Source organism: Cricetulus griseus, chromosome 3, assembly GCF_003668045.3.
Source record: "Cricetulus griseus strain 17A/GY chromosome 3, alternate assembly CriGri-PICRH-1.0, whole genome shotgun sequence".
In the NCBI taxonomy this organism is placed as follows: Eukaryota; Metazoa; Chordata; class Mammalia; order Rodentia; family Cricetidae; genus Cricetulus; species Cricetulus griseus.
In genome coordinates, this window is record NC_048596.1 from 21,281,293 (window position 1) to 21,303,688 (window position 22,396).

Genomic DNA, 22,396 nt, shown 5'->3' on the forward strand with positions numbered 1-22,396 from the left:
GGCACAAGCGCTCTCCCTAAGGATATGTGGGAGCCATGGTCTGATTTGGTCTGTTCGAGAACTAATGGTGTCCAGAAGGGCAGTTGTACACACGTCCTTCCCAGCCTCTCACTTCACCCAAGGCAGCTCTGGGGATGGGTCCTTCATAAAGGGCCCTGTCCTCTTGGGGACTATTTGGCTGACAGGCAAGCTAAAGATGGAAAGAACTTACTTCATCATCTGTCCTCTAGTGGCCCTGTCAGGACATGACCTCAGGCTGTGTCACTTGTTTGGGTAAATGCATTCCAATATCAAGAAACTTGCCACCCCCTCTTCCCCTTGATGAACCCCAAGTTACCCCAAGTTCCGTTTGTACTTTTGTTGGGCTGAGGGACTTGGTTGAACATCCGACCAGTAAACAGAATATTAAGTGAAAAGGCAGTCCAACACGCAGTGGTCATTTACTCCTTCTTTTAAATATCTAGTATCCATCAGTGTGCTAAGTGCCACGGGGAGCTGAAGGGTTTGGACATCACTGCAGGCATCCTCTACCTCTCAGGAAAGTCTTTCCTCCCAGGCTCAGAAGGCTTCCTAGTGAAATGACCATTTAGACAACAGGTAGATTCATCTTCCAAAGTCTCCCCAGCTCTTGTGTCTGGATATGCCTAGAGCATTAGGCCCTACAGTCAGGGACCACAACACCTGATATATGGAATGTGCTCTGTAAATATCTGTCAAATAAAAGAAAAGATTAAAAGATAACTGAGCAGAACCAGAAGAGTTTATGCCATTGACTGTGCAGTCAGCCCTGTTTGGAAGAGAGGGACACAGTCTACCCTGGAAACTCAAGATGGCAAGACATAAGTGTAGGAGGAGGAAGGTGATTGCAAGTCACATTTGTTGTGGGTTTTAAAGAATAGGGGGTTTTCCCACAAATACAGTGGGATGGTGATTGATATCCAAAGGCCCAGAGATGAGAAGCACGAAGTGTGGGTTGAAGAAGGGTATGTTCCTAGATTCAGCAAGCTTTGGATGTGCCTACAGATCAATAGATCCGTGGGATCTGCCAAGGAGACCGGGACCATAGCTTGGCCTATGCCTGTCTGTGCCTCCAGAATTTGCCTTATATTTTAACAGCACGGAAGCCAACTTCTTTGCTGTTCCTTGACCATTGCCAGTCAGTCCCTGCTCTTCTGCTTTCCTTTCCCTGGTCACCTGCCCCCATCCCAACTGTCCGGATGTGTGGCCTCCTGCGGAAGATGCTCTTATGGCTCGGTCATTTCTACTATAGAATGCTTTTACTTTGGGCCAGCTCCTTATGTTTTTAGGTTGGTTTTCTCTGAACAACAGAAGGGATAAATCAGTGCCAGTTCCAGGGTGTCCAGGGGAAGCAGGGAAGAGCACTGGTCTCCAAGTTCTAGTTCTGGCTCTGCCATCAGTCGGCTGAGTGTCTATGGATGAGTCACATCTCTCCTTCCTGGTAACTTCCTTGTCCATAAACAAAAGATGCCGATGTGGGAACTGACTTTCCTTTCAGCTGTGGTACTCTGTGATGGGATCCCATGTGAGCTTCAGTTGAAATGAGAAAGAACACATAAAATGTTAAGTATGGGCTTTATTGTAGATGTGCAGAGCTTCACCACCAAAAAACAAATACTTTACTTTCACTGGGTCTTGAGTGACAACCTTGTTGACTGGACAAAAACACACATAGGTATACTCAAAATGCCCAGGGTGTCAGGATTGACTGGCATGTTTTGGGGATTCTCTTTGTCATAATTTTGGCTAATATCATGTGGAACAACCAGGAGATCATTTGGGAAATCTTGGTCATTGGCACCACCAAGTATTTACTGCCTCTCCCCAAGGGAGAAGCAATTTGCTTACTGGAATCTAGATTTGTATATAAGAGTGCTTGATGCTTGTGAGAAGCCTCATCAAATTTGTATATTAAACACTGAATTCCTGTGATTCCAGAACTCAGGAAGTAGAGGCAGGAGGATCACAGAGAAGAGAGGATCAACTTAGCTGGAGACAGAAAGATGTGCAATGGTAACCACGGAGGAACTGAGTCAGTTCCCAGAAAGCTAAGAACAAAGGCAGGGACCTGGCTGGAGAATGGAAATCAGAAATGGACGGGAAACACGAGATGTAACTTGTAATAGCAAAAGGGAAGTTAGAAACATTAAGATCACACACACACACACACACACACACACACACACACACACACACACACACTCACACTCAGAAATACTAAGATGTTCAAAGATGGAAAATGTTTTCCTTTGACTCATTCAGAAGGGAAGTCTCTAAGCACACCCAGTGAGTGTTAACAGTTTATGAGAAGAGGAGACACTGGACACTGTTCTTAAAAAATAACCTGAAAGTGTTCTCTCACCAAGACCAGAAGCTGCAGTGTCCACCCCTACCTTGTACGCAAAGAAACGGGATGCCTCTGTAGAAATCCAGGTGCCAGCAGCAGAGTACTGGAGAGGTGACCTTTCCCCAGCACTCCCTGCATTGACTGGCTCAGTGGTTGTGAAGTCTCCCTCTGGCAAGGCACCTAAAGGATCGATGAGTATGGGGTGAATGTGCATAACTTAAGAGTCCAGGAAACAGATGACCAGATGGACTGGAGATAGCACACTTACCACAGACCACACAGTTGGGACTCAGCTCAGGCAGTGACTCTTGTGATGTTGGGGAAGCAAGAACAAGACAAAAGCTGCCTTTCCACCCAAGAGAAGGTGGTGGCTGGGGGTGGGAGGGAAAGGGAGAGGAGGAGAGAGGCATTTTGTTTGGCTTGTATCATTTAAGAATTTAGGAATCTGGGGGCCAGCAAGATGCCTTAGTGGGTAGTAAAGGCATGTGCCATGAAGCCTGATGAGCTGAGTTCGATCCCCAGGACCCATGTGGTAGGAGAGAACATGTCCTCTTTCACAGGCACAGTACGGTATATGCAGTCTCCTTGACCAATGTAATCTTAACTTAAAACAAAACAAAACATGAGATTTGTCTTTGTCAATTAATGCCTTTCTTTATTCTCTTTTGGTGTGAAGTAACAAGGATAAGGTACCCTGGGAATGCTTTCCAGTTCTTCACACCTGGCCATACACCTGCTGTCTCCACTAATATGACAGAAATGGGGAAGGCAGGTTAGTTTGCCATGAGAAGACTGAGCATTGCTGAGCATTAGAAACAGATTCAAACTACAATGAAGTCCATGAGGAGCCCGAGTAATTGTCAGTTACTAGCTTTATATTGGAATTGCCTTCTTTTCCTTATTGGATGCTGTAGGAGAACTCTGTGAAGCCAGGAGCCTGTTTGCTGGTTCCCTGGAGTTTCCTGGAACAGAAACCCGGGAGCCTGAGTCGTTCAGGCCTCCTCACTCCATGGCAGAGTTGCCCATGTTCCATGAATGGTCAATCTTGTATCACTGTCTTGGGGCAGCACCTCACTTCCTGCATTCACAGAAGTGAGCTCTCCATCTGTCTAGAGGCTGTGGTCTAATAAGTAGAGGAGCCGCTCCTTTGAGCCTTGTCAGTGCTACCCATTCCTAATTATTAATTCATAAGATGGGCACACCCCAATCGTAGAGCTTGGACCAAAAAGAACATTATGAATCATGCACAACCCTATTGTATATTTTGGAATTTGAAATCTTTACTCAGAAGACGGTCAGTATCAGAGCCTGTCTGGGAGTTCAGGTTGTTCATTGTCCCATTAGGAGGCCAGTGTAAGTGCCATAATGAGGGGTGGACTCTGAGGAGGCACAGGGCATGACATAACTAGAGCAATGTCACCTCAGAGACCCAGGTCCAATGGCCCATCAACAGAACAGCAGATTCCTGATGTTCATGTGGGGACCAGGACCACACAGGGGCTGGTGTCTCTCCCATCTAGTCCTTCAGGGTTCTCTAGTGTGTGTGTAGCTTATTTTGGACTTTAGCCTTTGGCACAACCACAGAGCTGGAACAGGATGCTTAGTAACTAACTGCAGGAGCACCAGGTGCTCTCTGGGTCCAGAGGGGATTAGCAGCTCCAGGGAAGCTAAGGTCAGGTTTCCAACAGACTACAGGCTGAAGACAGGCAACAGGGAAGCAGAGCAAGGACACACCAGCATTCTTGGGGACAATGGAAAGAGCACTCTAACTCGAGGAAGCTTGTATGAGTCCAGACAAAGCAGTTTCTGGATCCTCAACTAGCTCCTGCTTACGATTGGTGGGAAGGTGAAGGGGGCAGTGTGTGCTTGCTTGAGTGTGTGTATGCACACACCTTGAACGTTGGACTGGTTGCTATTTTTCCAAGCACATGGAAAGCTGGAATGTGTCTACAGAATCCAAGATGTACATAGCATGAGTTAATACTCTTTATTCTTAGCACCAGCTGGGTCCTGATGAGAACATGGATCTACTCTTAGGCTTAAAGAAGTGCCGACTCTGAAGCACTGAAAGAGGGCACTACCAGGAGAAAGGAAATGCGAAGCACATACGCAGTTTAAAATTTCTAGCAGCCACAGTGAAACAGAATGAGTGAATTAATCTTAATAACATAGAGCATTTAACCCAATATACTCAAAAATTATTTAATGAGCTATTTCACATTCCTTATTTTGAACCAAGTTTTTGGAAACCGATGTCTATTTTGCATTCATAGCACATTTCACTTCATACATGTGTCTCCTGTGCCCACAGCTACTTGTGGCTGTTGGTGGCTCACAGACAGCACAGACTGAGGAGGAACTGCAACCCTGGCACAAGGGTTAGAAAGTGGAACAGGAAAAGTACATGTGCCTAGAGGGAAAAAAATCCTCTCTGAGGGCAAACAGCCTTCCAAGGGAAGGACTGATCCAGGTAATGGGATCAGTGGTTTCCAGCTACATGGGAGCCCCGCCCCCACCACAGATTTCCATTCCAGCTGTCTGCGATGCCTCCTTAAATTCAAACAGGGAGAAACTGAATCTGACCATGTTTACCTTGACTGCTTCCTTCATTTATCCAACACTGGGGACCCCGTCCTCTCTACCTCTTAGGAATGGGGTTGTCTGGACTCTCTGGATGCTAAAGCTGGGGTGGTGACTATCCTCTGCTTCCTTCGGGTATCTGCTAACTGAGCCGCTGATAGCCCTCTAGCACTATGGTTCCTCGGGGTAATACCAGATGCTGTATTTATGGTGCACCATACTGGTTGCAGGAGGAAATGCCTTTGTGCATCTTGAGTAAAGCATTCAGGAAGAGAAGTCTGTCCGTTATTAGAAGAGATAAAATTTGGGTGTTGATAACATAATGTCAGTCATCTCAGCCTGACTGGAGGAGGTGACTTATGAGTCACAAAAGGGTTCGGCTCTTGTGTTTACAGCCTTTACTTCCTTGTGCAAGGCTCCAGCCTTCATTGGGTCTTAAAATTCCCTCTTCTGTCCTCTCCTAGCCAAAAGTGAGTAAAAGTAATGAGGGAAGTGTGAGCCATTGGTCCTTTGTGTGTTTATAAAATAGCAGCTCCATTGGCATTTGGTTCCCAGATCCTCTTTGGAGCAGCACACTGTTTGCCAGGTGATTGACTCAGCTTTTGCACCGAGTTGATTAAAAGATGCCCGGGGCTTTTATAAGCTATGGATACCATCCCAAGAGTTGTCTACATCTGGCCTGAGGTCATCAGGCCACTAACTGGAGTTTGGACTTTCTGTTTTTAATTAACCCATTTTGTTTTTCATGAGGTGTGACCCAGACCCGTCTTGGCACACTGAGGTCAGAGAATCTCTCTTGAGGTCCTTTGAAACCTTGCTTTCCACAGGGTGAGAACCAGAAGTGTCAGCACCAGCAGCTAGCAGGGGCCAGTGTCTGGCACAGCCCAGATAACAAAGTCAGGGTCTGTGCTTCAGTAGGGTCCTGAGTGATACCAGCATCCAGCAGGCTTTTAGACACACTGCTCGCCAGCACCCTGACTAGTTGATGGAGATGATGCCATCGTCTCTCAGCCAGCCATTTCTGCTGTTGGATAGCACTTGCTTTAGGAAACTGTCCCTTCTGTCAAGTCATGGTTTATCAGTGTCCCCCGCACAAGTTAGCATTATTGTTCTGAATGCCCACATAGCGAGTGCTTGGAAATATCCATTTCTCTCCTCTGTTACATGGAGACTTGGCCCCGAGGCTGGGTGGATGGGTGTTCTACAGGGAGAGGACATCGGCAGTGGAGATGAGCAAGAGGGGTGATGCGGTAGTACTGAAGGAACAGCTAAGACTTCCCCTTTCCCAACTGTGCTCCTGAGGCGTGTACCTCTCCCCTCCGGGCGTGTACCTCCCCCCTCCGAGCATGTGTTTTTAGGAGAAGGGTATGGTCAGCACACCTGGTAAGGATAGGTGGAAGGTGGTGGTATTGATGGGTGAAAGAGGTCAAACAAGACAGTGGCAGAGGCCAGGAGACCACTGCACTGCCGGTGTGACCTCACTGTTTCTCGGGCCCTCTCTCTGAAACAAGTGTGCTACACAAAAGATTTCTAAGTGCCCTTCTGAAAGATGGTGGGGTCAGTTACAGTTATTACACGGAATCTCCAGGGCATCTCCAAAGGGGGACTTCCAAGTGTCCATTCAAAGAAACTTCCCAGAGCTTGGAATTGAACCTCTCTGGCGAAAGTGATTCCAAACTGTCTTCCAACAGAGGCTTGACCTTCTCGTAGGAGCCCAGCTTAAAAAGAAGGTCTACGTAGCCTCAATTCCATATCAGCATATGTAGCCTGGGCTGGTGAGGAATAATGGATCTTGGCCGTGACTCTCTGGGGACACATTGCTCTGTGTCTAGAAGCAAGTTGGGAACTCATTTCATACCTCACTGGAATATGTCATGTGCGGATTCTCTTGAGGCACATAGTCTTGTTTGAGACGTCATCTATTACCCAGGACTGTCTCAACAGTAGTGTAGTCTTTGTGAATGCCGCACTGTGGGTCCTCATAGTTCCACCGTTGGCTCCCCATCAACCAACACCTGACACCACATTTGACATGGCAGTCCGTCCCTTGAAACTTGTTCACTAAGATCGAAGGGTTCAAAATAGTATCGGGGTAGGCACAGCAGGTCTGTCCCTAAAGGCAGCCCTTCCCTGTGTCTCTCCTGCCAGTCTGAGGACCCTTTGTTGTCATTCTCACCTCACTGTGGCCACGCTACCCATTTCCCATTTCATTGCTGGATGCTTGCTTCTAACGCTGTGCATCTGTATTTTCTCCTGTGCATCTGCCATGTTGTCATGGAAACTCAGTGGCCATGGGCCACAGATATCTGGAGTCATCTGAGTGTGGTGGTGTGGTACGTGTATTTGCTCACGTTTTTTATTTTGAATCCTTTCCAATGTGACATCTGCTAAAATGTCTCCCTTATGATTTGCTTGGTGATCACAGCCTTCTCATCATTCATTGAGCGCAGGACCTGATCTCACAGAATCTGAAAAGAACTATGTGGTAAGATGCCTGTTGAATAAGACTGTGGCTTTCCTAAAGGGAACCCTTACTGACTGCAGTGTGTAGACCAGAGTAATGCCTGGTGAACATACCGCTGTGGTTTTCAAGAGCCCACGGCTGATGTAGTAGAGTCAGGGATTTGGCCACCCTCTACGACACTAAACGCGGAGGAATTTAGAGACAGTTCCGCTTTGCCGGAAGGTGGGATTAAGTAATGAGCTAGTGCATGATGGGGGATTCGTTCTTGTATTTCTAGCCTGAGATTATTCCACCTGTAACAGCTACTCACTAATTACAGGCTTTTGTGCTGCTGCTGCTGCTTAAAAAAATAGTCATACTAAATGCCAAATTCCTCTATCTTACCTGTCTTTCCATGCTTACCTGGATCCCTCCTGCACTCCACTACTGGAATCTGTTTTGTTTTTGTTTTTTAACCTGGATCCTCAACTCTGTTTTCTCCCTGGACTTACGTGCTTCGTCTGGAATGTTACATCTCTTCCTCTCTCTTTTTTTTTTTTTTGTCCCCACATTGACTGTTTTATGGGGGTTTCTGGATATCGCGGGGCCACCTCACAGGAAGCGGTTTGCAATGAGATCATAAACATTGCCGAGAAATCTGTTCATTACTGCAGCACTGTCTCTCATCCCCTTGACTTCCATCACAAGGTACCCCCCTCTGACGGTAAATCATCTTTAATCGTTTCTCAGCAACCTCAAGCCCAGCAGCGGAGAGTCACCCCAGATAGGAGTCAGACCTCACAGGATTTGTAAGTACAGTCTAAGAACTTTGGTTCTTTTGTTGTTGGTGGACTTTCTGTTTTGGAAAATGATTGGCTGACTATATCACAGCCATTTGGGGAGAATGAGCTAATTGCTTACCGCCTCTTTGGGCATTTCTAGGGAAGGCCATATTTCCTGTCATCCTATAAAGACAGGTGGGGGGTGAATAAAAGAGGTCATGGGCTACTGGGAGAGATATATGGGTAAAGAATTAATGACCATACAAGGGGAAATGAGAGTTGTGCTAACCAGTTTCAATAAGGATGCTATGGAGAACAGAGAAAGAAATGAATGAACAGAGTTGATGTATTTACTCATTCATTCAAAAAATTTATTGGCTATGTCCTGTGGTTTATACACATGGAAGAAAATTCTGTTCATAGAGGAAGAGCAGTAATTTGAACCAAGCTTCGAGAAAAAGTCATGGAGTGGGTGGTGTTTGGAGACCCTGGAGAAGGCCTGTGTGACTAGCAGATGGTTCAGGGAAGTGAGGATAGAGATGAAAGTAGAGATGTTAGGTTGGGGCCAGATTCTAGATTGCAGCTGAAATAGGTTTGGATTTTATTCTGCAGACACCAGGAAGCCACTGAAGGCATTTAAAGTGAGTTGCGTATTGACCATGTTTGTTCTAGGAGATAACTCTGGCAACAGATGGAGGATGGGATTCAGAAACAAGGCACAAGGATGTTGGTCAGTAGGTATGAAGTCAGTCATGATAGTCTTAGCTAGAACAGAGTGAGCTTTTTAAAAGTAACCATGGAAATATTTAAGATTACCAACAGAGAGACAGGGCAAAAAGTAATCGACAGTGAAGGAGAATAAGAAGGGCAGCAGGAACAGGAGTGCTCTCTTTTAGAGAGCAGAGCCCATAGCATCTGGCCAGCCATGCTGCCTGCCTCTGAGAGTCCAGGAGTAAAAAATGCAAAAGGATCACCAGATATTGTCTCTGGCAGCTTGCAGAATGACTGGCGACTGTGTAACAGTAGTGAATGTTCCATTGGAAAGGGCTGAGGAGTAAGTTTGATGATGCATGGGGTGGGGTGGGGTGGGGTGAGGGACTGTAGATCAAGGGACATTGGAGACAGGGCAGAGTTTTAGGCATATTTGTGGCAAAGAAAGAGGTGACAAAATTGAAAGATACAAATAAGAAGCTGTAAGTGGAAGAAGAGAGTTCAGCATGGCCAGGAGAAAGGGTACTTGTACACAGTAACAGGGACAGGACAGCAAATAGAGGCAGACTCCTGTCTGTCAGGGAGGAACGTTAAGGTCTTGTCACAGCAAGTTTCCATCTTGGAAGCACTCTGTTGAGAGCGGAGTACCAGAACCAACAGAGTTGCTGGGGACATTAGAGCCTTAAGTGGGACCAAGGCCACAAGGGTATAGATTTTTCTCCAGTTTATCTCCACCATTTGCCTACAGACTAGCAGAGTTATTTTCCAGAACATGGCTGGGGAAGCAGCCATGGTGGAAATTAAGGGGGCCGGGCAGTTTAAGATGTTAGTGAGGGTATATATTAGATAGCAAGCTATAGGAATCCAAGTTAGGTAGAAATACATCCAGAACTGTGTGAAAAAGGTATTTAACTTACCAACTTGAAATCTGTCTCTGTCTCTTAATTCCTCACTAGAGACTTTCCCTCTGGCAGCCAGGGCCTTTCACCAAAGTCTCAACACACTGGGGAAAGTAGTGAAAACAGGTGTCCTGTGTGTGCCGCTCAGCACAAGCGAGCCTCTTGGTTCTGGAAGCCAATCCCACACACTCGTTTCTAGTTCCTCTTACTCCACATCGAAATCCACGGACATCACTGAAAATGGCATTTGATTGGCTCGTTTACAAAATTCTGGTGCAACTGTGGTGTTTTAAAATGATGACTAGTCTGAATTGTGGCATGGGTGCGTATTAGAGGCCCTGTAAGCATTTGGCAAGGGAATGTATGAAAACAAAGCTCTCCCTTGATGCTAAAGCTGATGTCAGTTTCACAACGAGTTTCAGTGTTATCAGAACACAGAGCTGCGCAAACCAGATGTCCTAGGCCAAAGAGCAAGTCAATAAAAACCTTATCTCCAACTCTCATTGGGGTGATGCAGGAGCAGAAAGCTTTTGGGGTCTTCAGGAAAGAAGCCCCACACTTTGAAACACTCAAGAATGTTTTGTTAAATGGAGAGACAATGGGAATGTGCTATATTACTGTTATTAATTATTATTGTTTTGCTTTTGTTTTTAAGACAAAGTCTTACTCTGCAGCCACAAGCTCAGTATACAGCACAGAGTATCCTTGGACTCAATGGCAGTCTTCTTGCCCCAGTCTCCTCCTACATGCTCAGATCACAAACATGAGCCATTCCACCTGGCTGGAAATGCACTTTTTAATACATTTTCCCACCTGACTGTGTCTGTTGCCTGTTTTTATAGTTACCCTTTGTTCTCTAATGTCTATGACCAGAATTTAATGCTCCTGGAACTAAATAACTACTGATTATTCTTAATAATTTACCAATATCTTCCTATTATAAAAAAGGGTGTGGTTGACTTTAGAGGCGGTGAAGTGAAGAGAGGGGTTGCAGACAATAAAGATTTGCCATCATAATAGAGGAAAACTATAAATAAGATTAATGATTAATCGTTAGTGATAATCAGGAATTCCCTACCCTTGTCAGTCTTCATTGGTTTAATGCATTTTTCAGATGCTAAACTGCTAGAGAAATAATCAGTGAAACATTTTCTTCATTAGATGGGAAACATCACGTAAATATTGGGTTCACAGTACTGGGATTTATAAATGGTTGTTAAATCCTGTCAGCAACTAAGCCACTCACTGGCTCTTTTTCTTGTTTGTAGGTGTAGCTACCAAGCATTGTATAGCTATGTGCCGCAGAACGATGATGAGTTGGAACTCCGAGATGGAGATATTGTTGATGTCATGGAAAAATGTGACGATGGATGGTTTGTTGGTAAGAGTGCCATCATACTTTTCTTCCTAGTGGTTTATTGGAGGAAGGACTAGAAATGATGGGACATGTAAAAAGAAGTCTTCTTTGCACAGAAAGCAATCTCTCAGCCCCTGTAAGAGTGCTGGACCACTCATTCTCAAGGTAGTATGAATGTCACAGCATAGGACCTGAAGCCCAGATAGGCCAGTGTCTGTGACATAAAACAGCAGGTGTCAAATTCATGATGGCTATTAATTGGGTTCAGTTTGTATTTCGGTTGTCTATATGTTGAATATTCACAGATTGTTTTTTGTTGTTGTTGTTTTGTTTTGTTTTGTTTTTCAAGACAGAGTTTCTCTGTGTAGCTTTGGAGCCTATCCTGGAATTCACTCTGTAGACCAGGCTGGCCTTGAACTCACAGAAATCCGCCTGCCTCTGCCTCCCGAGTGCTGGGATTAAAGGTGTGCGCCACCAACACTTAGCTCACAGATTACATTTTTAAAGCTCTTAAGAAATGTTTGATTAAGACTAGGTCTCCGCCATGAATTTTAAGCACATGTGTGGATGTTCCTAAGACCCTTTTATTTACTCTAGGTTTTTAATAACTTGAACAAAAGCAACCAGCTCTAATAACAAAGGGCAAACAGTTAAATAGTATAATATTTGCTTAAAGCATGGGGTCCTGGGTTTGTTCCCCAGTACCATACACAGAGAGAGAGACGAGAGTGGTGGGGGGGGAGGAACAATGCAACATCTCCCTTCCCAGGAAAGGGAGAGAACAGTTAATGTCTATAGAGATTCTGCTGCAAACCCAGTATGCTTGATATGTATTCACTGACTTCTCTCACAACACCTGCAAGACAAAAATTAGCCCCTCTTAACAAATTCAGAAAGTGAGGGCAATGGGATTTAATAGCTATTACAAGGTCACTCTGGTAGCAAATGCAGACCGCTCAATACTTCCCAGCCTACATCATTTCTTTTTGGGCCATTGGTACTCTGGGAACCACTGATTCACTCATGCCTTCAGTCTCCCCTTTCTTTCCAACACCAGCTCTTGCCTGGTCTCTCTGGAAGAAACTTGCTAAAGCATGTTCAGAAGCACCACATAAACAGGAAGGCAGGCTAGAAGACAGGGAGCCACCCCTTGGAAAATGCGTGGCCTCCTAGGAGCCAGGCCTCCCTGTGGGCTCTTTACAAAAGCAAGTTTACCAGGAAGCCAGAGGTCACAGGGCATACTGCAGTCCCCACAGAAGTAGTAGGCATGCCAAGTGTCAAATTTTCAAATTTAGAGGGTCACATTGAAAAAGTAAAGAAGAGCCCATAAAATTAGTTTTGATGTTTTATGAGCCTGCAGTATCCAGATATTATAATCTTTTGAGCACATTAACAATGTTAGTGATATATTTTATATTGTTTTCACTCTGAGACCTTGGAAGCTGATTCCAAATTCTCAATAGCTCGATTCTTAGTTACTGTGTGTGGATGTCCTACTAAAGAGTGATGCTGAGGCAGAAGGATGTCATATTCTATGCAAGCTTGAGCTATACACCAAGACTGCATCTCAAAAAAAAGGGGGGGGGGAGAACAGAGGGAAAGGTTGAGAATGAGTTTGCTGTTAAGTTCCTCTTTAGAGTGCTTCAGTTTTCAACCCATAGGGAAGGGACATCAGCCTTCTATGAAGGCAGGTGTCCTGGTTGAAGGAACTACATTGGGATGAGTTACCTTCCTTGCATACCTTAGTTATTTCCAGAAGTGACTGAGTACAGATTTAGTAGTCTAGCATTCCTAATCAGTCAGGACAGATCGTAGGGAAGAACAGTGGGGCTGGGAGTCAGAAGACCTGGCTTCAGATTATGCCTCCAACATTGGTTAAGCTCAGGGACCTGAGAAGTATGACTTAAACTCTGGGTCACTCATCTGAAAAGTGTATCTTGCTTGCTCTTCCTTCCCCCCATTACTTCATAGCCCAAGTGATGTAGCTATGGAAACTGCAGTGTGTGACTGTTACCAAGGGATGGTGCAGAATCTCCAGCATTCTCTTGGAACTCGGTGTGTCTTCTCATTTTGTGTCTGTTTTTGTTTGCTTGTTTCTTACAGGCACATCAAGAAGGACAAGGCAGTTTGGTACTTTTCCAGGCAACTATGTAAAACCTTTATATCTATAAGAAGACTGAAAACCACAGAGATTATTTTTCTCAAAGGATGCAGCATCATTCATGAACTGGTCTCTTTATTTAAGTATTGAGTCAGTAGGAAAATTAATGCAGTTGGTAAAGAATTCAAAAAGAGGAACAAAGAAGTGTGTTTAAAACCCACTGTGTAGCAGGGCTTAACTGTTTGCTGAGGTAATAGGTATTTACATGGCTGCTTCTGGGAGCTGCTCTAGCCCCCACTGCTTGGGTAATCTGATCTGGAGTCGTGTCCACAGCAGCATTAGCCAAAAATGTGCTCAGTCTTTATGCACTCTCATGTCAAATGGGCCCCCTGGGGCCAGATAGGTCAATCAATCCCCAGCCGTGGTCTACAGGTCCCAAGTCTGAGCATCGCTGCCCACCCCTGCCTCTATCCCTGGCTGTCCCAGAGCCAGCAGACCCCAGGGCTGCTAGAGGCTGGTCTGAGTTCTGAGGTTCCCTTCAGCACCATGACTCCAGGTAAAGAAATGGAGGCTGACCGAGTGTCCGGGCCTTCAGCCTGCTGGGTGACATTATACTTGACTCCCCTGATACACAGAAAAGCATGCCATGTTTGTCCTGAGCTTGGAAGCAGGTGGCCAGGCAGATGGGTTACATTTGTGATTCCATGTGACTAAGCCAGTCACCTTGGGGCTCTGGAGGTCATTTGGAGTAGACTCCTTTCCTGGTCACCATCACTGGCTGGGCAGGGTTGGATGTGCCTTTCTTCTCTGCTTTCGTGTGGACTTGATGCTCTTGAGCCCACAGAATTCAGACTGGTCTCTAGTAGTCCTTTAGCCTGTGTAGATGCAAGCTGACTGCTGGGTACCACGGTAAGGCCCTCTCAGACCTGGGAGGAGGTCAAAGACCACTCTGAATGTTGTCCCCCTCCTTCCCACCACCCCAGGCCAGGTAGTCCTGTTGCACATGCTGAAGCCCCTACTCAGAGGTGAGGAATCATACACTGTCTTGCTCCTCTTGATGGCAACCAGGATTCTGTCCTGTGAGCCCTAGTTGTGAGGAAGTGACTCCTTTGACACCCGGGTGTGAGTCACCACTCTGATTCTCTGTTATTTCCCTGATTGACATAAGGGAGATATGGTCTGTTCCCAGAGCTGAGTCTGCCAGGGGTTCAGCTGAGTGGATGACATAGGAAAAGGAACCCAATCTAGAGAGACTGTGATACGTGCAGAGGGTGTGAGAAAGGATGAGTTGGGGGGTGTTGTACACCCTAGAATGCATTGTCAGGTTTTCATTTCCCTCAGCTCACTTCTGAACAATGAGGATGCTGGGAGAACCTTTGTCTGAGGGTAGTTTATGTTTGGGAATACTTGGAATTTTTCCAGAGTCTCATCTTCTTATTCTACCCACACATACATGTACAAGGTTGCTAATATCAGGAATTGTAGGTGATAGGGGTACATACTGGAACCCCTGGCTCTCTGCATGTAGCTCAGAACCACGCTAACCACTGTCCCAAGTCTGCAACATTGTCTTGAGTGACTGCTGTCTGGATGGCATAGGATCCCAGTTGCTTCCCCCTTTCACCCATCAGCCACAGTTCCCCAAGGAGGCTCTCAGGAAAGAAATTGCCACTGATTGAGTCACACTGAAAAATAAATGGCTGATAGGAGGAATGTGCTGTCACTTCCAGGAGATATGTTTTTAACTGACAGCAGAACCTTTAATCCCAAGGGGAAAGGGTGTGGAAGTAACTGAGGGCAGACAAGCTTCTTGGGAAGAAAAGACCTGGTGATTGTGTGACCTGTTGCTTTGGAAGCTCTGCTTCACAAGCCAATAGTACTTCTTTCTTTCTTTCTGTTTTTTTTTTCCTTTGCCCCTCTCAAAGGGAATATAGAACAAAAATTAAATAAATGCATATGTGCATTTTTGCCCATTCAGAATGCAGTCCTTGCTCTCTCCTAGATGCCAACCATGAATAGTGCAGTTGTGTTTAAATCTCCTCAGGGGTGCTTTTTGATTAAGTAGGTAATTTCAAACACCCCTTTAAATACAGCTAGAAAATAAAACCATTTTGTAAAAGCCACATTTGCATTTAATGCTAGCCTCACACAGAGTATCTTCCCAAATCCAGGTATGCCCATCTTTAATAAGATCTTTCCAGCTTCCTACATATGACAAAAACAAAAAGAGCAAAGATTTCCAATTACTCCTTTGTCCTCAGACATTTAGTAATATAAAGTACCTATTTTTATGCTGAAATGTTTATACAGGTTTATTAACAGCAAGCGCAACTAACTGGCGGCATGCCTTGCAACACATTTTGATATATTAGCCATGCTTCCAGGTAAAGGCACGCTCCAAACTACTCACCTTTTGCAGTCTCTCTGGGATTGGTAAAAGAAAAAAAAATCATGTTTGAGAAGTGGGACTGTAAATATGTAATGTATATTTAACTTTGTGTAGCCCATGTACCTACCTTGTATAGAAAAATAATTTTTAAAACTTGAGCAGAAAAGGGAGTAAAATAAGGAAGTCATGAAGGGTTGTTTTATTTTTCCCACTTTTATTTAAATGAAGGAATTTCAAATAATTCACCTGCAGAATTTTAGCACAAAAATAGTCATTGGAAATTGTTAACATATACAATTGTTCTTTGGGAAAGAGAAGACAACTATAATATCATTTACAGTTTTCTTTTTGCAGTTCTATTTACCTGCAGTAGTACTAAATCCTATTACTGGAATAGGTTACTACCAAAAAAGTATTCTATTCAGAAAAAAAAAAATTGACATATGTAACCTATTAAAGTATTGCATTTAAATTTCACACCAAGCGCATGTACTATGCAGACACAGATTTTTTTCTGTTCATTTATTTTTCTTTATTGCAGTGGATTGATTTGATAGACTTGTTGAATTACTACTTTGCTGTATATATTATTTAATAAACTTTATTCAGAATTGCGTGGCACCTTTGTGTTCTTGCCCTTCATTGGTTCTTTCTTCCTGTGGGGGAGGCCCCTCTGCTGCTTCTGATTCTCATACCCACCTCTCCATTCTTAAATCACTGGCCCCCGGGTTTCCTCTCCTCCCTTACCTTATTCTCAATAGCATAACTGATCACATTGATTACAGTGTGTTACTCAAAACATGGGGAAATGCATTGTTTAGCATTTGAATATCAAGTGTGGCGATAAGTGAGTTCTTGGGTTTTTTCCCCACATCAAGTATATCAAAACACTCAGCCCCCATCCCCGCCCCTTCCCCTTCCACAAGCACCCCTGCAGCCACTGCATGGCCGTTAGCTCCCACCTTACTCAGGCAGGGTTTGCTGTGCACACATAGGGTCCTCAAAGAGGAAAGCCTTAGACCTCCTCGCCCTTGCTCTGTCCTCTGCGCAGTAGTTTGCAGCTGCTAGGCAGTGAGCTGGGGCCTCAGACAGGCCAGGAGAGGGTTGCCTTCTAGGGTCTGCTGGTCTCCAGCCTGGCACAGGCAATGTCAACCTTCCTCTTGTGCCTCTATACTGTCCAAATCCTTCATCTTCAAACTACATTTAGAACCCGACCTTTTTGTTTGTTTGTTTGTTTGTTTGTTTGTTTGTTTGTTTTTCAAGACAGGCTTTCTCAGTATTGCTTTGAAGCCTGTCCTGGAACTCTCTCTGTAGACCAGGCTAGCCTCTGCCTCCCAGTGCTGGGATTAAAGAATTGTGCCAACAACACGCAACTTAGAACCCAGTGACTTGTGCTTTTGTAACCAAGCCATTTTCTCTTGCCCAGACCATTGCTCGCCTGCTGGTTTCTCCCTTGCCCCCTCTCCCCCAGCCATGACAGGGCAGCCAAAGCGATCATTGTGAAATTGACCGTACACTCTATTGGTTGTGAACTGAATCCACAAACATTGCCCGTACCTCTCTGTGACCCATAATCCCATCTGCTGGTTCCTGGTAGCTTGTTCTCACTCTAGAATCCCTAGGTTCCCCAAATCCTCCTGCGTGCTCCTGCCTTAGAGCATCATGCTCACTAGTCCTTTCTCCAAAAGCTGTTGGCTTCCTTCCTTCCTTCCTTCCTTCCTTCCTCTTCCTTCCTCTTCCTTTGGGCCTTCATTTTATTCTGCATGAAGCTTTGTCTGGTCACCTTATATAGGATGGGAACTATTGTCCCCACTCAAGCATTCTCTCCTCTGTTGATAAATATAGGTTTGTTTCTCTGCACATCCTACATACGTGGCTTCATATAGGCTTAGGTTTTTCCTTTAATAGAGTTTGTACATAGCACCAAAATGGGTGTATCCAGACCTCTATTGATGATAAAAGTGTGTAAGATTCTTGCCAGCTTTTCACCACAGTGAAAGAATGATGCTGCTGGGAATAGAGTTGTTAACTCTGAGGAGGAATATTTCAAACTTTTAGAGGATGTCAAGTTGCCTTCCTAAGGTACCAGCTTCTACTCCTACCAAGTCCAAGAGAGTCTGTTTCCCACCTTCCAATTAAAACCACAGCCAACCTCCCTAAAGTGTTGTTGCTGGGATTTGGCCAGCCTGCCTGAAGTGCTGCTACACTCTTTCTGGATCTTCACTGTGTTTTTCGAAATCCTTTGTTGCTTTCTCAGCACGTGCTTCCCCAGGGACTGATTCTTCACAATACAAGTATGGGCCAGAGAGTCACTGCTTTGAAGACCCTTTTACTAAGAAACCCAACACTGTTGGCTTGTGTGAAGACATACCAAAGAGAGTTGGAAGTAGCCTCGGGCAGGAGTAAATCCAGGAACTCAAACTTTCTCTGCAGTATTTATCTTATTCTTGGCTCTGTGGTCTTGTTTGACTACATTTTTTACTACTGAGTACAGCCATGGGGTGCAGGCAGCTCCAACCTCATTTTTAGTTTTCTGACTCTGGATGCAAAGGCACGTCTGTCTGGCTTTTCCTGAAAAGAATTCCAGACTCTCTGGTAGGTTCCTCCTGGATTGTATTTTTTTTTTTTTTTTTAATACGTGTATCCCAGGCTGGCCTTGTATTCACTATATAACAGAGGATGACCTTGAATTTCTTTTTTTTTAATTTCTTAATTCATTTTTTTATTTGAATTAGAAACAAGATTGTTTTACATGACAATCCCAGTTCCCTTCTCCCTCCTGTCCTCCCCCACCACCCCCACCTCCCCACCCCCCGCCTGCCAACTAAAACCCTACTTATCACGTATCCTTTCTTCTATTCTTCCCCTGACTCAACCTTTCTGCTCCCTCATGACCTCTGCATCCTTCCTCTTCTTCCCTTCTCGTGACCTTGAATTTCTAATCCTCCCAACTTCGGCATGCTGGGAGTTTGCAGTGTGCCATCATGCCCTGTTTACACTATGCTGGGGGTAGACCCTGAGACCTTTATGCATGCTAAAGCAAACACTATCAACTGAGTTACATCCCTAGCCTGCCTCCTGGGTTTTATTCTCTGAAGTAGTCGCTTTGACTAGAAAAGATTGGCAGGTCCACTAAAAGTTCCCATGACAAGAGACATGACAGGCTAGGCTGGTGTACTGCATTAAGAAAGAAGAAGATACCTTTAATCCCAACACCTGGGAGGCAGAGGCAAGCCGATCTCTGTGAGTTTAAAGCCAGACTGGTCTACATAGTTCTGGGACAGCCAGGGCTACATAATAGACCCTATCTTAAAACAACAACAAGAGTGGGAAGGTAGGGAGAGCTGGATGACAATGGGCCCCTAGGTGTGGGGACCTGAGGAAGTCCTGAGTGGATGTGTGGATGTGTTTTGTTGACATCAGCACAGCCATGAAGGACCCCAATGCCTCAGAACCATGGGAATATCAAGGCCTTCCCCTGGTCTAAGTACTGACGTTAAGTAGTGCCTCCCTTTCTCTCTCTCTCTCTCTCTCTCTCTCTCTCTCTCTCTCTCTCTCTCTCTCTCTCTCTCTCTCTCTCTGTGTGTGTGTGTGTGTGTGTGTATGAAGTATCAACCACAGTTTGATCATTCCTGAGACTGCATCCTTACAGAGACTCCATACTGAATTTAGCTCACCAGGGTACTTCTGGTGTGTCTCCATCAGTGCACATGGCCCACTCACTCACTCCCAGCTTTTCTGTCTATCGGTCCTTCATTCTCAGTCACCCCTCTTAGGTCAGTTCCTAAGTTCATGGCATCTAGCCTTGGAGAATTATTCAGCAGTCTTTGGAAAATGAACCGCCACTGTCCTGTTCCAATGAGAGTTTCAGTGTGACTAAGAGGAAACAATATACTGAAGCTCTTTGATCCAGACCTTGGGAGGAAACCCAGTGGAGGATGACATCCATGCAGTTGATGAAGCCAGGGTGACCATAAAGGCACAGCACAACAGGCATCACATGCTAAAAATAAAAGGACTCTGGAAGAGAGCAGAAATATTTGGATGAGCTAGAAGTGCGTTTGTTTGCCAAATCTTGGCATGTATAAGTCAATGACTTTCAAGACAAATGGAATACAGTAACTGCTTGATTCAGGCAATTTGTAAGATGAATTAGTGAGAAAATGGTTTGGATTGGAAGAAGTTCTACACGGTCAGTATTTTTATCTATGTGCACATGGCCATGATAAAGTTTAATTTATAAGTTAGGCATAGTAAGTGACTAATAGTGGCTAATACAAACAGAACAATTACAGGTTGAGGCAAGAAAATTGTGAGTTCAAGGCCAGCTTTGGCTACATAGCATTACCCCATGTCAAAAATAGTTACATGAGTGTGGTCTCAAAATATCTTCTATTCTACTCCCCCTTCTTAACCAGAAGCAGCTGAAACAGTGGAAAGGGAAACCACAGATAACAGGATGGCGGCTATATCCAAATAGTTTTTGAGAGAAACTTGATAGAGGCAGAAAGGATGACAAGCAGATCTGAATGGCTAAACAGCACTCGGTGAGTCTGTCCTCATGTATACCTGCTCTTCTGAGACCCTGGCTCTGCCATCATCCTCCCCAAAAATGTGAGTAGGTTTAGATAGTATGGTCCCTTCTGACTTGTCTCTAAAGAAATCTGGCTGGCAGAACTGCAGAAAGGAGGTAGAGCCATGAATCAGCTCCAAATAGCAGCATAAATTGTATATGGGGATGACCTTGAAGCATGATCTATGGTCCCCTTAGGCCCTTGTCATAGCTTCATTTCCTGTTGCTGTGATAAAACATACTGACAAAAGCAACTTATTTATTGTCTTATTTGTAATTTACTTTACTGCAGGGAAGTCAAGATGGCAGGAAATTGAAGTTACTGGTCACATCACATTCAGTCCAGAACACAGAGCAATGACGTAATGTATGTTAGCGCTCAGCTCCCTTTCTGCACTCATAAAACACTTCAAAAGCCTTCATAGAGAATGGTGCCACCCACAGTGTGTAGCTTTTCCCAGGTCAATTTAACATTATCAAGATAATCCCCCATTGAGATTCCTTTTCCTGTGATTATAGATTTGTGAACTTGACAAAACTAACCATCAAAGCACCTCTTTTAGGGGATGCATAATGTCAAGTGACTTATACAACAATGGTAAGGTGCTTTAGTCCCCAAGACCAAGTGCAGGACTCCTCAGTGCTGTGGTCACCCCCCCGTCCTCCAACCCTCCCCTGTCTGTTATTTGGTCTGTGTGACTATTGGAATGTAGCAGGAATGATGATGTGTGACTTCTGAGGTAATGTCATAAAAACTTGTAGTTACTCTCTTCAGATTACTCCCTTGAGGAGACTCAGACAGTTCAGAGCTTCAGGATTCCAGATATTTTACTGTGACAGATAAGTGTGCTATATACCTACACACACACACACACACACACACACGCACACGCACACGCACACGCACACACACACACACACACACACACACACACACACACACACACATTTAATCCTGGCACTGGGGAGGCAGAGTCAGGAGGATCTCTGTGAGTCTGAGGCCAGCCTGGTCTACAGATCATTCTAGGACAGCTAAAGCTACACAAAGAAACACTGTCTCAGAAAAAAAAAAAAAGAAAAAGAAAAAAAGAAAGGAAAAAGAAAAAAAAAAGCTATCAACTAGAAATCAGATGAAATGTTGAGTTGAAATGATGAGTGTGTCTGAGCCTCAGAAATGCCACACAACTCTCTGGGCCTGGCCTCCTCACATGGGGGTGAAGATGGGGAGACCCAAGTGAGCTTCTTAGGAAGGAGCGAAAAGAGGCCATCTGGAAGTAAGCTTGAATGGTCCGGAACTGCCCTGCGGTCTTTGCAGTGCCTACAGCACTTTCCACGCACACCTACCTCTCGCTGCAGCATTGTGGGTAGGTGTTCTTATCTCTCTCAGACTCTGAGAATTCAGCCCAGTGGAATATGATAGGCAAAATATGTAGATTCTGTGTGATTCCAAAGCGGGCATCCCTTCCTCTGAGCACACTCTGCTGAGACAAGAGCATAGATCAGCAGGCACCTGCGTCGCCTGATGTTTGCTGAAAGACTACCACATCTCCAGTACAGTGTGAAACACTCATAAGAGTGATGACTATTTGCCGAGTGCCTACCATGGCTTAAGCATTGAAAGTCTGATGAACGTCTGTGTCAGCCTCCTGCTAGAGCTGGCACAACAGTAATGGCATAGAAGAAATCTCCCTGTACCCCGCTGACTCTGTAGCATCTTTGCCATCACAGCCTCTGGGGAGCGTGGTTCAATGGCATGCCTTTTCTTTCGCTACCACACTAACTTTATCACCTGGGTCCCCTCGTGCAGTGCTCTAGTCTAAGGAGGTTGCCAAGAACTTTTCCTCCTAATTTCTTTATCAGGTAAAAGTGACTTTAGGGCTCAGTGGTTAAGATCACTGGCTGCTCTTCCAGAGGACCTGGGTGTAGGTACCCACATGGTGGCTCACAACCATCTGTATCTATAGTCCAGAGGGGTCAGATGCCCTCTTCTGGCCTCTGTAAGCACTGCACACACAGTACACTCACATACATGCAGGCAAAACACTCATAGCCATAAAATAAAAATAAAGTATCTTTTATTGACCTGGGGCCAGGATGGTATCCAAGGGCCACGCTGCCATGGGGGTCATACCAATCTGATTGGTCTGCAATGGTACCTGGGGTCATGGTGGCATTCAAGCCCTGGCTGATTCCAAG

The 22,396-nt window shown here is 45.0% G+C and overlaps 1 protein-coding gene across 23 annotated transcripts in view; it reads left to right on the forward strand.

The window, feature by feature from the left end:
• Sorbs1 (sorbin and SH3 domain containing 1) overlaps nucleotides 1-16,248 on the forward strand; it is a 226,232-nt gene extending 209,984 nt beyond the window's left edge. For 12 of the 23 annotated variants that reach the window (XM_035441838.1, XM_035441848.1, XM_035441846.1 and 9 more), the window contains 4 exons: nucleotides 7,371-7,430; nucleotides 8,097-8,197; nucleotides 11,049-11,161; nucleotides 13,241-16,248. In XM_035441838.1, the coding sequence (XP_035297729.1) occupies nucleotides 7,371-7,430; nucleotides 8,097-8,197; nucleotides 11,049-11,161; nucleotides 13,241-13,308 (342 nt within the window). In that variant the 3' untranslated portion in view covers nucleotides 13,309-16,248. The remainder of the gene's footprint in view (nucleotides 1-7,370; nucleotides 7,431-8,096; nucleotides 8,198-11,048; nucleotides 11,162-13,240) is intronic. The other 11 variants (XM_035441847.1, XM_035441851.1, XM_035441850.1 and 8 more) reach the window with 3 other exon arrangements.
• The last annotated feature ends 6,148 nt before the right edge of the window (nucleotides 16,249-22,396 follow it).